Source organism: Tenrec ecaudatus, chromosome 14, assembly GCF_050624435.1.
Source record: "Tenrec ecaudatus isolate mTenEca1 chromosome 14, mTenEca1.hap1, whole genome shotgun sequence".
In the NCBI taxonomy this organism is placed as follows: domain Eukaryota; kingdom Metazoa; phylum Chordata; class Mammalia; order Afrosoricida; family Tenrecidae; genus Tenrec; species Tenrec ecaudatus.
Genome location: NC_134543.1, coordinates 104350438 through 104363563, shown reverse-complemented (window position 1 = coordinate 104363563; position 13126 = coordinate 104350438). Strand labels below are relative to the sequence as shown.

General features: G+C 36.4%; 1 protein-coding gene across 2 annotated transcripts in view; it reads left to right on the top strand.

Moving 5' to 3' along the window:
* UBR1 (ubiquitin protein ligase E3 component n-recognin 1) overlaps positions 1-13126 on the top strand; it is a 135784-nt gene that overhangs the window by 90218 nt on the left and 32440 nt on the right. For both annotated transcript variants that reach the window (XM_075531843.1, XM_075531844.1), the window contains 4 exons: positions 2173-2354; positions 5957-6162; positions 7520-7613; positions 9508-9657. In XM_075531843.1, coding sequence (XP_075387958.1) covers positions 2173-2354; positions 5957-6162; positions 7520-7613; positions 9508-9657 — 632 coding nt within the window. The remainder of the gene's footprint in view (positions 1-2172; positions 2355-5956; positions 6163-7519; positions 7614-9507; positions 9658-13126) is intronic.

The following is a 13126-nucleotide window of genomic DNA, read 5'->3' as shown; positions in this document are numbered from 1 at the left end:
TTTGGATTTTTAACTCTGTAGGTCTTCTTGTTAGACTGTTTGTTGTCTTCTCAAGAAGAACCTTTCTGTTGAGGTCGTTCCTTCATCATCTCTTCCATTTTCCTGAGCTCCTCGAGGGTTAAGAGCGGTGTTACTCTCTTCTGACATCCACCGTCAGCTTTTCCTTCTTCCTGTCTTTTTAAGGATAGTTTGCTTTCTTCGCGTATGATCTTGATAACATTCCACAGCTTACCAGGTCTTTTGTTGTGAGCATTCAGTGTGGGAAATGTGTTCGTGAAATGTTCTCAAAATTCAGTTGGGATATCCTCCAGGCCATATTGTGGCTTTCGTGGATTATTTGGATTTTCTTCAACTTCTTCCTGGATTTACTTATGAGCAATTGACGGTTTGTTCAACAGTCAGCATCTCCCCTGGTTTTCACTGCTGATCATGAGCTTCTGCAGTCTCTTCACACAGATGGATTGTTCTATATATTCCATTTGTAGAAGTCCATTTATATAGCCAGTCACCTTCTGTGTTGTTGAGAAAAAGTGTATGTGATGAAGAAGTTGCTTGTCTTGTGAAATTCTGTCATGTGATCTCCAGCTTTATTTCTCACACCAAGGCCATATTTCCTTTTCTTTTTTCTGAAAATAATATTTTATTGTGTTTTTAGTGAAAGTTTGCACAGCAGTTACATTCCCATTCAACAATTTTTAAAATAATTTTATTGGGGGCTTGCACAACTCTTAACACAGTCCATGCATACATTCATTGTGTCAAGCACATTTGTGTATTTGTTGCCATCATCATTCTCAAAACATTTTCTTTCTACTTGAGCCTTTGGTATCAGCTCCTCATTTTCCCCTCCCTTCCCACCCTCCCTCCCAAACCCTTGATAATTTATAAATTGTTGTTATTTTATCATGTCTTACACTAACCGATGTCTCCCTTCACACACTTTTCTGTTGTCCGTCCCCCAGGGAGGAGGTCACATGTAGATCATTGTGATCAGTTCTCCCTTTCTTCCCCACCTTCGCTCCCCACTCCTGGTATTGCTACTCTCATTGTGCGTTCTGAGGGGTTTATCTGTCTTGGATTCCCTATATTTCCAGCTCTTATCTGGTCTAGCCAGATTTTTAAGGTAGAATTGGTATCATGAGAGTGGTGGGGGGAGGGGAAGCATTAGAGAACTATAGTAAAGTTATATGTTTCATCGGTGCTACACTGCACCCTGACTGGCTTATCTCCTTCCCGAGACCCTTCTGTAAGGGGATGTCCAGTGGCCTACAGATGGGCTTTGGGCCTCCACTCCTCACCCCCCTCCCCCATTCACAATGGTAAGAGTTTTTGTTCTTTGATGACCGAGGCCATATTTTCTCACTACTCTTCCTCCCTCTTTGTTTCCACCTTTTGCATTCCAATTGCCAGTAATTATTAATACATCTTTAGTGCATGTCTGATTATATGTTCAGATTGAAGACCTTGGTAAAAAATATTTTAATCTCTTTATCATGAGCTTTAGTGGCTAGTGTATATAATTGAATAATAGTTGTACTGACTGAATTTCCTTGTATGAGGATAAGTATCCTATTACAGATTTGTTTGTATTTCTTCAAGATAGATATTGTGATGCCGTTTTTTATGATGGATATAATGCCATTTCTCTTGATATGCCATTTATGGCATAGGAAACCATATTCCTGCCTGATTCAAAATGGCCAATACCAGTGCATTTCCAATACCAGCTTGTTAACGCTTAGTATATAGATCTTTATGCATTCCCTTTCATTTTTATAGCTTCCAATTTTCTTAGATTCATACTTAATTTGAAGTTCATATAGAGTATTGTGAAGTTAGATAGCAGTTGATTTTAGTTGATTAACTATCAGTGATTAAGTAGTTGGGAAAATATTTTAGATTTTAGTTCTATGTGATTTTACTTCTTGGTTAACTTACAGTTAGTATAAAGACAGTAAATTGGGTATCTAAGCTACTATGCTTTTTACTTTATATTTTTGAAATAACCAAATAAAATTAAGTCTGATGTGATGGACCCTATATTGCTGATTTTGACTGAATTGTGGGCTAATCAAGTTTTATCACAATTTTACTCTTACAAATTCTGACTGAGCAGTCTGTATAAATATTAATTGTGGATTTTACTTAATTTTGTGGTTCCTTAATTACTAGACTACTCATGATAAGGAAAAAGCAGAACGAAAAAGGAAAGCAGAAGCTGCGAGGCTACATCGCCAGAAGATCATGGCTCAGATGTCTGCTTTACAGAGGAACTTCATTGAAACTCACAAACTCATGTATGACAACACATCAGAAATGCCTGGAAAAGAAGACTCCGTAATGGAGGAGGAAAGGTAAAATAAAGTTGTTCCTTAAGTGTTTTGGAGGACAAATTAAATATTCACTTTAAATTACACTTTTCAAAATTACCTTACGTTTAAGCTAGAAAAGTCCAAGTGAAGACTATAAGGTACTTGTTTTATGTCACTTTATATTGATAAATGGATTAGTTGCACAATAGTTATGTCAGGAGTCTTTATGCACACACACACACAGAGGAAAAAGTTTCCTCTCCTGATTAAATGTAGTGTAACAAAACTAGAAGTTAGTACAATAAAACTAGACATTAGCAGAAAATTTCAAGCAGCAGACAGCCATCCCAGCCCTTTAGATTTTACATAGTGCCTTGTGTGAGGGACCGTCAAGCTGTTTCACATTCATCGTGACCCTGTGTATGACAGAGCAAAACACAGCCTGGCGTGAGCAACCCTCACCACCTTTGTATGTTTGAGTCTTTTACCGCAGCCACTTCATCATTCCGTGTGGCTGAGGGCCGGCCTTCCTTTTGGCTGACCCTGTCTACCAAGAGTAATGTTCGTCATGGACTGATCCTCCTCATAATGTGATCAAACTCCACGAGACAGAGCCTTCCCATCTTATGAATACAGTATTCTGACTGTACTTCTTTCAAGACAGATCTGTTCATTTTTCTGGCAGCTTGTGGTACTTTCAGTTATTCTTTGCTAACACCATAATTCACTTGCATCAGTTCATCTTCAGCCTTATTTGGTCTTTATCCCAGTATAATGAAATTGTTGACAACTTGTCCATCTTTTCAATAATGTGTTTATTGATCCAGTTACTTAGGAGGATTTTCATATGCTTTGTGTTGAGGTTTAACATATACTAAAGGCTATTACAGTATTTTTACATATTAACAACATAATATTTAGAAAGTAGTAAAAGACTATGTATATTTATCAAACTGAGTATCAGTGTATTCAGTCAACTAATTGCCTAATGTTTTCATTATTTTTATTGACCGATTCCACAAGTAATTTCATTAATTCTCACTTGAAACAATTCAAATAATGCAGTAAATCCTCTTTGACCATCCTCTACATTCCCTAGCTAAACATTGTTGGTGTGTATTGTTCTAAACCATTTTATGCATTTTGAAACGTGTGCATGTAGAAAAATGAGGCTCACTGAGAATTTTAAGTGGTTTTTGAGGACTTTTTTTCGTTTATGTCTGTTGTACGTATGGGTGAATAATATAGATTTTGCATTATTATTTATTACTGCTGAAAAAGGTTCCATGGTGTGGATATGCAGTATCTTTTCTGGTTTGAATAATTACTTTGTTTCCAGTTTTCCCTGTCTTTGTCAGTGAACATCTTTGTGTCTCCTTGTGTCCTTGTGCAAACATTCTCAGGAGTGCAATCCAATAACTGAAAAATCTGGTTCATAAATATGTTTAAATTTAATCCCTACTGTCACTTTGAACTTCAACATGGTCCTACCCATTTCTGTCAACAGTGCCTCTTTTCCCCATTCTTACCCATACTTGATAATCAGTACATGAAAGTATTTTATATTAGCAGATTTAAACTTTTGTACCATCAAACTGACTTTCCCTGATTACTAGTTAAGGTGAACATTTTCTCAGATGCTTGTGCATTGACCTTTGATAGTTTGTCTTCTGGGAATTGCTTCTTATTGGGTGTTTCACTTTTGTCTGATTTATAGAAGTCCTTGAATTATGGATACTAAAATTTGTTATGTATTTCCCTACTTTATCCTTTTTAATATGGGGATTTAGAAAGCAGAGATGCTTCTGTTACTGATTAAGACAGGTTTAGCGGTCATAATTCTATAGTTTTTACTTTTTTACTCTTATTTAAGAATGCTATTCATATTCCAAATTCACAGTGTCTTGTATTTTCCTCCAATATTTGTATTTTTAATCACATTTAAAAGTTAAAATTACATTAGTCCATTTTCTTTTTAAAAATCAAAATGTTAGCAATAAATCTGATGTTTCCTCTGAACACTAGCCTAAATTCTGAACCTTCTTGCCCTTCTTCAGAATTATCTGAATACATCTATAATACAGTTATCTCAATACATACATAATTGTTTTATATAGCTGCTCAGAGCTTGAGTTTTCTTCTACATTTCCCCTCACTATCCAAGACCACCTTTTATGAACTCTCAGAGCAGTTGGTAGTGGTAGCTGGGCACCATCTAGTTCTTCTGGTCTCAGGGTCAAGGGGGCTGTGATCCATTAGTCCTTTGGAAATTTGTTTCCATGTAGCTTTTGTTTTCTTCACTTATCTTTATTTCAGATGGAGAGAGACCATTGGTGTGTGTGTGTATGTGTATGTATTAGTTTCTATATAAATATATATATTAGTTTCTATATAAATATATATATTTATACTTTAAAATATATATATAGTCCTAATGCAAAACTAACTTGTTGTTTTCTTAGTATGGGCTCTTTTGTTATTTGAGGCGTATAGTTGTTTTTCATTCAGACTTTCTCATGAAATGTAAGACATTTACCATCCCTAATACTCCCTAAAATCCAGCAGTAGCCTGTACTTCTTATGACAGCCAAAAAAGTAGACATGTTACCAGATGCCTTGTAGGAGGAAGTGGAACCTGCTTGAGACCCACCCTTTTAAAACTGTACTATATTCCTTACTGTGTAAGTTGGCTTACGTTGGTGGTGCACATTTAAGTTATTTCCAGTTCATTGATCTACAATATTTCAGGGGATTTCTTCCTCAGTTAGAGAGATTGCAGATTACTGTAGAGTGTGGCTTGTGAAGCCAAATGTTAGTTAAATCAGCACTGCCAGTTGTAAATCATCGGGTAAGTCTTGCTATCTCCGAACTTCAGTTTCTTCTACTGCAAGTGAAGGTAATGCAAGTACCAGCCTCATAAGACTGTCGTGAGGGTTAAATGAGTTTATAGAAATATTTGCTCTTACTGTGTTACTAATAGCATAATTGAGTATCTCCTAGCAATTGTTGTGACTAAGATATAAGGTTTTTAGTTTTAATAGCTGCCAAATAGAAAAGAAACTAAATCCCGGACATGAGGAATGGATCAAAGTACTGTGCAGCTATTTAAAATAATGTTCCTGAAGAAATTTGGATGACCTGAGAAAATAGCTAAGTATAGTGAATAAAAACAGAATGCAAATCTGTGATGCAATATAATCTTACTTAGGTAAAAAGAAAATATGGTATAAATAGAAAGTCAACTAGATAAAAGTATAGAACAGAATTTAGTCATGGCTGTGGGTATATGATACTTTTTATATTCTTTATCCTTTTCTAGGGTTTCTAAAATTTCTTTAGTAAGCATGTATTATTTTTATATTCATAAAAAACAAACAACGCAATTTCTTGGTACAGTAAATTAAATAAGTACAATGTACATTCTGTTTTGTAACCTACTTATTTTGCACCTAATATGTTTCCTAATAAGTAGTTAGTTGATAAAAGCTAGAAAGTTTGGGAATAAGATTTTAGGTTAATTTTGTTAAATATAAGCTTTTGTTTTAATTTTTAAAGTTCTTACCCTACTGTTATTTAAAATCTACCAAAAGTAAAAACAAGTGGCCAAAGCATGTGTCCTCATTTCTGGTCGTTTCTTTCGGTAGCACCCCAGCAGTCAGTGACTACTCTAGAATTGCTTTGGGTCCCAAACGGGGTCCATCTGTTACTGAAAAGGAGGTGCTGACATGCATCCTCTGCCAAGAAGAACAGGAGGTGAAAATAGAAAATAATGCCATGGTATTATCGGCCTGTGTGCAGAAGTCCACCGCCTTAACCCAACACAGGGGGAAACCCATAGAACTCTCAGGGGGTATGTATGATTTAATAAATATTCCTTTTGAGCTTTTATCTCATACTGAGTCAATTAGAAAAAAATCTTATTTGAAAAAGTTGGGGAGTGAGGACATATTTAGATCACAATTTAACCATACGTAAAGTTAAAGATTTTTACATCAATGTTAGCTACTTTGTTTTAATTTTTTCATTTTTTAATCACTTGGCCACATTGTTTGTTCTATGTGTCTCTTTTTAGATGTTATCTTCTTTTTTTTTCATAGAACCATTTAAAAATGGATTGTAAGCATCATGACATCCCATCTCTAAATATGTCTATATTTGTTTTTTTTAAATAAGGATAAGCTAGTCTATACTGTACCACTATTACACTTAATACAGCTAATAATATTCAGAAATATTATCTAATATTAAATCATGTTCAAATTTCACCACCTTCCGAAATGTCTTTTATAACTGTAGACATTTATTGCCCGCATTTAGTATCCAAATAGGTTTCATAGATTGCGCTTGGTTAGTATATCTGTTTCGGCTAATTTTTTCCTAGAACAATCTTTTGTCTTTTTGGCTTATTTTTCATAATATTTTTTAAAAAGAAATGCAGGCCAGTTATCTTATATAAATGTGTCACACTGTGGATCGGTCTGATTATTTGTTCAGAATTAAGAATCATATTAATTACTTCTTTGGCAAAATACTGGGTAACTAGGAAATGGTTCGTACTTCTTATATCACATCAGGTATTAGCTGCTTTATTTTTAAAATGTACTTGGAGTAACAACAATGGAGAGAAAAAAATGAGCCTTTATCGAATGCTTAATGATGTGCCAGATGCTAAGTGTTGTATGCTTCCTTACTCACTTCATCCTCACAACAAACCTGTGGGGTCCATTTTGACTCCATTTCACAGATGATGGAGCTGAGGGGCAAGAAGCAGCCCCAGGCTACAGGCTGTATTTCTTGAATCCAGAATTTCAATCCCATAGTCTGCTCTTATTCACTAGATTATGTTCCTAAAAATTATCATCAGGTTCAAATACTCTTAAAATTGCAGGAATAAATTGGGGTTGAATTTAAAAAAATAATTTCAACAAACAAGATAATATAGTTAAAACCTATTATTCAAAATAGGAATCTTAATCTAAGAAAAAAAGTTGTCATTAATTAATACTAATTTTAAAATCATAATTGTAGGCTAGTTTTACATTTTCCTCTTTTACCTTACTATTAGGAATAAATATTCTTCTATCATAATATTGTGATACTTTTCTTGAGCATGCCTAAGAACGTTTAGACCACTTAGCATTTTTTTTTCCAGTTAGCATTGTTTTTTTTTTTATACACTTGTGTAAATTTTTGTCTTTCTTTACCAGAAACACAAGATCCACTTTTCATGGATCCAGACCTGGCTTATGGAACATACACAGGAAGTTGTGGTCATGTAATGCATGCAGTGTGCTGGCAGAAGTAAGTTGCCCATATGACATATTGTTTACACAAACTAGGATCATTGAAGTCCAATAAAGGCCACAAAAAGACATGTTTATTTTATTCTTCCACTAACTTTTTTTGTTTGTTTGTTTTTTGGGTTTTTTTTTTTGTTGTTGTTGTTCAAAGACTGTTTGTTGGCCTTTTGGAGTGTTGTCAGTCGAGTCTGTTGGGGCGCCAAGCCCTGGCCCCAAAGTCTGTTTTTGGTATTCTCTGGGGACTTCATTGCTCTGTTCCCCTTGCTGTTCTGTTGCACACCCTTAGTGCTTTGCCTCGGTGTGATGGGATCAGATCAGGCGGAATTCCCACACTGTGTCTCCAGTGTTGTCCCCTGTAGGGCTATGGGTCAGTGAGGGATGTCTTGTCTCCTAGTGGGGCCGGCCATGTGGTCTTCTCTGTTGACTGGCTGTTCTGAGCAGGAATATCATCCTCAAGGGTTGGTGGGGCAGGATGTGCTCCACTCTCTTCCTCCCCTTTCATTTGCTCCCCTGTGCTCTGATCAGACATGTCCCTCTTTCTGAGCTTCAGATTCAGTGTTGTCCTCTGAAGTAAATTCTTCTGGGGGGAGGGACAGTTGTCCATGTAGTTGGGATTGGAGCCGGCCTCTTAGACCTCTCCACTGGTTTCCTACTCCACGCCAGCATGTTGCATTCACATCTTGGAACACTAGGTTGAAGTCTGGTCCCTTTTTCCCTGTGGAGATATAAACAATACTCACCCCTTGGGTGGGTTAGTGCCCTGTGCCCCCGCTACGCATCTCTTTTTAATTATTTTTCCTTTCCCCACCTCCTTTTTAGTTGTATCCCTGGATTTGGTCTGGCCCCTGCCATACTACCTTGTCCTCACCCCGGGAATGTTTGTATACAGTAGCTTTTTCCCTATGCCCCTTTTGCATTTTTTTAAAAAAGCTTACCTCCGCGGACTCATGTTCTGCTTGTCCTTTTGTGCTTGGCTTACTTCGCTTAGCATGATTTCTTCCAGCTCTTCCCATGCAGTGATGTGCTCCATAAGTTCATCACTGCTTTTTAGTGACACATAGTACTCCATTGTATATATGTACCACATTTTAAATCCATTTGTCAGTTAATGGAAATTTGGGTTGTTTCCAACTCCTTACAATTGTGAACTGTGCTACAATGAACATTGGAGCACAAATGTCTGGTCTTGGTTTGTTTCTTACCCCTTCTGAGTATATGCTCAGTAGGGGGATTGCTGGGTCGTATGGTAACTCGATTTCCATCTGTTTTAGGTATCGCCAGATTGATTTCCATAGTGGCTGTACATACTTACAGGACCACCAGCAGTGGATGAGAGTTCCTGTCTCTCGTCAGCCCCCAACACTTATTGCTTTCTGATTTTTTGAATTGGGCTATCTTTGAGGGTGTCAGGTGGTACCTCATTGTTGTTTTAATTTGCATTTCTCTATGGCTAAAGATCGGGAACATTTTCTCATATGTTTGTTGGCCATTTGGATTTCATGTTCTGTAAAACATCTGTTCAGGTCCTTTGCCCACCTCCTTGGTGGGCAATTAGTTTTTTTTTCCTTTTGGAAACTAGCAGAGTAGTGTAGATTTTAGTAATAAGGCCTTTTTGTCTGATGTGTCATTGCTAAAGATGTTTTCCCAGTCCTTGGACTCTCTTGTTACTCTCTTGGTAAATTCTTTTGATGTATCTTCCATGAACTTTTTGAAGTCCCATTTTATATTTCAGTTTCTGAAAAGAATGGGCAGCCTGTTTCTTACATGACAGCAATAACTTGTCATGACAACTATAACTTGTATATGTTTAACTGTAGATTCTGAATAGCCTATCATTTGAATTAGAACAGATGTACATGCATAATTCACAATGGACCTGTCTTTTATCTCTTCAGGTATTTTGAAGCTGTACAGCTGAGTTCACAGCAGCGCATTCATGTTGACCTTTTTGACTTGGAGAGCGGAGAGTATCTTTGCCCCCTTTGCAAGTCTTTGTGCAATACTGTGATTCCAATTATACCTCTGCAGCCTCAGAAGATAAACAGGTATATTCCCATGTGCATTCTCATTCCTTTTTAAAAAGCCCTCTTGCATCCTTTCATAAGTTTTTTTTGGTTAAATTACTGGTTTTTAAATTATCTAAAATAATATTTTTAATTTCCAAGTTTGCGTAATACTTGTGCAAACAAGATTATGAGTCCCAGTTGTAGGCCTAAGAGAACCAGAATATTCCTTTATATGAATATGTTTCTCATGAGTCGTCCACTAGCCATTTCGAGTGATAAAGTTCTGGTGTCTAAGTTAGCACTCACAGGAGCAGAAAGAGTACAGGGATCAGTCATTTCGCCATTTCTGCCCTCGGAGGTGCTGTTGGGAGCTCTGTAGCTCTCCAGCTCTGTGTGTGTCAAAGACTACAGAAGCGTGGGGTGAGGGGAGATCATACTCTCTAAAAGGGAAACCTGAAAAAAAGGGAGAGGTGGGCAAGCATTGGCCACTTTGAAAAGTTGTTTATATTGTTGAATACAAAAGTGATCTGAAATGTCTAATAATTCACAATACATTTTTTTAAAGAAACTACAAATAAGCAACAACAAAACAACCCACAGACTCTTCACAGATCTTTGAGTACTTTTTTAATATTTAGAAGTTTATTTTCTGGCCATCTATAAATGGATTTAATAGCAAGTTCATTGTAGTTTTTGTTTTTAGAACTAAACATACATTTTTTCCTGACTGTATCTCATTTCTTATGGTTGTTATTATATCAATATCTTTAAAAGTATAACCCATAAAAATTCTTATTTTGTTGATAAAAGCATTATTAACATCTCCATAACAATGGGTCTGACAAAAGTCAGTACAGTTGCTCTTCTTTTATACCATGTTACTTGAAAAACCTAATTTGGAAATTGCTATATAGTCAGCATGCACCAAACTCGCTGCCATCAAGTCAATCCTGGCTCATAGCATTTCCATAGGACAAAATTTCCCTTTGGGTTTCTGAGGCTGTTCAGGAGTGGAAAGCCTCATTGTTCTCTCTCAGAGTGGCTGCTTGTTTGAACTGTTGACACCTTTTGGTTAGCAACCCAATGCATAACTCACTATGCCAATAGAGCTCCTATATCCAGCATATTGGGGCATAAAATGTCATAGGAAGAACGTGCGATAAAAAAAGCTATAGCTTATATTTCCTGAATGATAAATTTGTTCTAGACATTGTACCAAACACTTGTACACATTGTCTTATTTAGTCCTCATGCCATTTTATTGAAATAGCTATTATTATTCCTATATTAAGGTAAGGAAATAGAGACTGTTTACTTATCTCAAAATGAATGGAGGATTTAAACACAGCCCTGACTCCAAGTTATTCCCTAACAATGCTCATGAAGACAAAGATAAATTAAATCATAATGCCATACGTGACTTCTAACTTCTTATTAACCTGAACAAGGCTTTTCTTTGCACAGTGGTTCCCCAAAATAAAGATTACTAAGCATGTAAATTAAATTCTCAAAGAGAATATGCAGAAGCATCATGGGAATGTTTTGGGCTGCTAACCACAAGATCAGCAGTTCAAAACCATCAGCCCCTCCACAGGAGAAACATGAGGTTTTCTTCTCCCAGAAAGATTTACAGTCTCAGAAGTCTACAGGAGGCAATTCTACTCTGTCCTATAGAGTTACTGTGAATCAGAATGAACTTGATGGCAATGAAGGTGGATAATGGAGTACTGCTTTCCTAATGACATTAAGAATTGGATACTTTGGGAGGGAGGGGAAAAAAAAAAAGAGGACCTGATGCAAAGGGCTTAAGTGGAGAGCAAATGCTTTGAGAATGATTGGGGCAGGGAATGTGCGGATGTGCTTTATACAATTGATGTATGTATATGTATGGATTGTGATAAGAGTTGTATGAGTCCCTAATAAAATGTAAAAAAAGAAAAGAGGAGAAAAAAAAAGAAAATGATTAGGGCAAAGAATGTACAGATGTGCTTTATACAATTGATGTATGTATATGTATGGACTGTGATAAGAGTTGGATGAGCCCCTAATAAATTGTTTTTAAAAAAAAGAATTGGATACTTAAGAGCAGTCCTTCAAGTAGAAGGCAGATGTTTTGAGAATCATGATGGTAATAAATGTACATATGTGATAAGAGTTGTACGAGCCCCCAATAAAATGATTTTTTAAAAAGAGCAGTCCTTTCTATAGTGAGAAAATTTATCTTTAAAACTAGGACACTTTATACTAATATTTTGGTTAATTAAGATCTGAAAAGTATAATTGTATATAACATTTTATTAGATGTCTGTATAGTTGAATATCAATATATTTATAATAAGCTAAAATGTTTAAAAGAAAGTTGGTCATAAGCAATTATTGTACACTTGAATTTTTGTTTCTGAAAACTAGAAATTTCTTAGATTTGTGCCTGGATGGGTGAGTTTTTATGTAGTTTATTATATATTTTGCCTTTACTCAAGACTATTTAAAAGTCTTTTTAGTTCCCTTAGTGTGATAACTCTGGTGGTCCTGTCAGGTAAGCGTTGGATTGGTAACCTCAAGAGTGGCGGTTCAAACCAACCAGCTGTTGCTTAGGAGAAAGATGAGGCTCTGTTCCCGTAAAGATTTACAGGCCCTTGCAAACCCAATGGGTAGAAGCTCTGAGTCAGTATCAACTTAATGGCAGTGAGTTTGATTTTAGTTTTTGGTTGGTGATTAGTAATAATCCCGATTGACTCTCTTGCTCCTTTAGAGCATACCTTCCAGGAAGGGAAAGCCAAAAATAAACAAATAAATACAAAGCCATGTAGTGAGAAATATTATGAAAAAACTAAAGCATCATGGTAAAGGCTGGAGACCTGCCATGAGATGAAGCAATTTATAGACAAGAGTGGTCAGGCATCACCTCTCTGAGGTGGTGATAGTTGGATAGTGAATTGACTGAAATGAAGGACAAACAGTGCCACTCTCTGGAGGAAGATCAGCATAGGCAATATCAGTAACAAAGGCTCGGAGGCAGGAACACAGGCAACCTGCTTCAGGTACCACAAGAAAGCAAGCTGCCTGTGATGGAGCCAGAAAGGGGTCAAGAGATAGGAGCTTAACTTGGAGATAGCCATAGGAGCCAGACCATAGAAACCATTTGTAGGCTAAGCTATTGGAATACTTTGAATAAGAGAAGATATCTTAATTTACATTTTTAAAATATTACTCTGGCTATTGTGTTATTTAAACTTCATTGCCATCCAGTCTTTCCTGATTTAGAGTGACACTGTAGGACAAGGTAAAACTGCACCTTTGGGTTTCCAAGACTTTGTATCTTTACAGGAGAAGTCAGCCTCATTTTTTCCCACGGAGCATCTGGTAAATTTGAACTACTGACCTTAAGGTTAGCAGTCTAGTGTGTAACCCACTGCTGTGACCCCAGGGCTCCAAATGATGTATACCAAAATAATGAAATATAGAAACAGAAGCAGGGTAAACCTTTAGGAATCCATTGAAAAAGTCT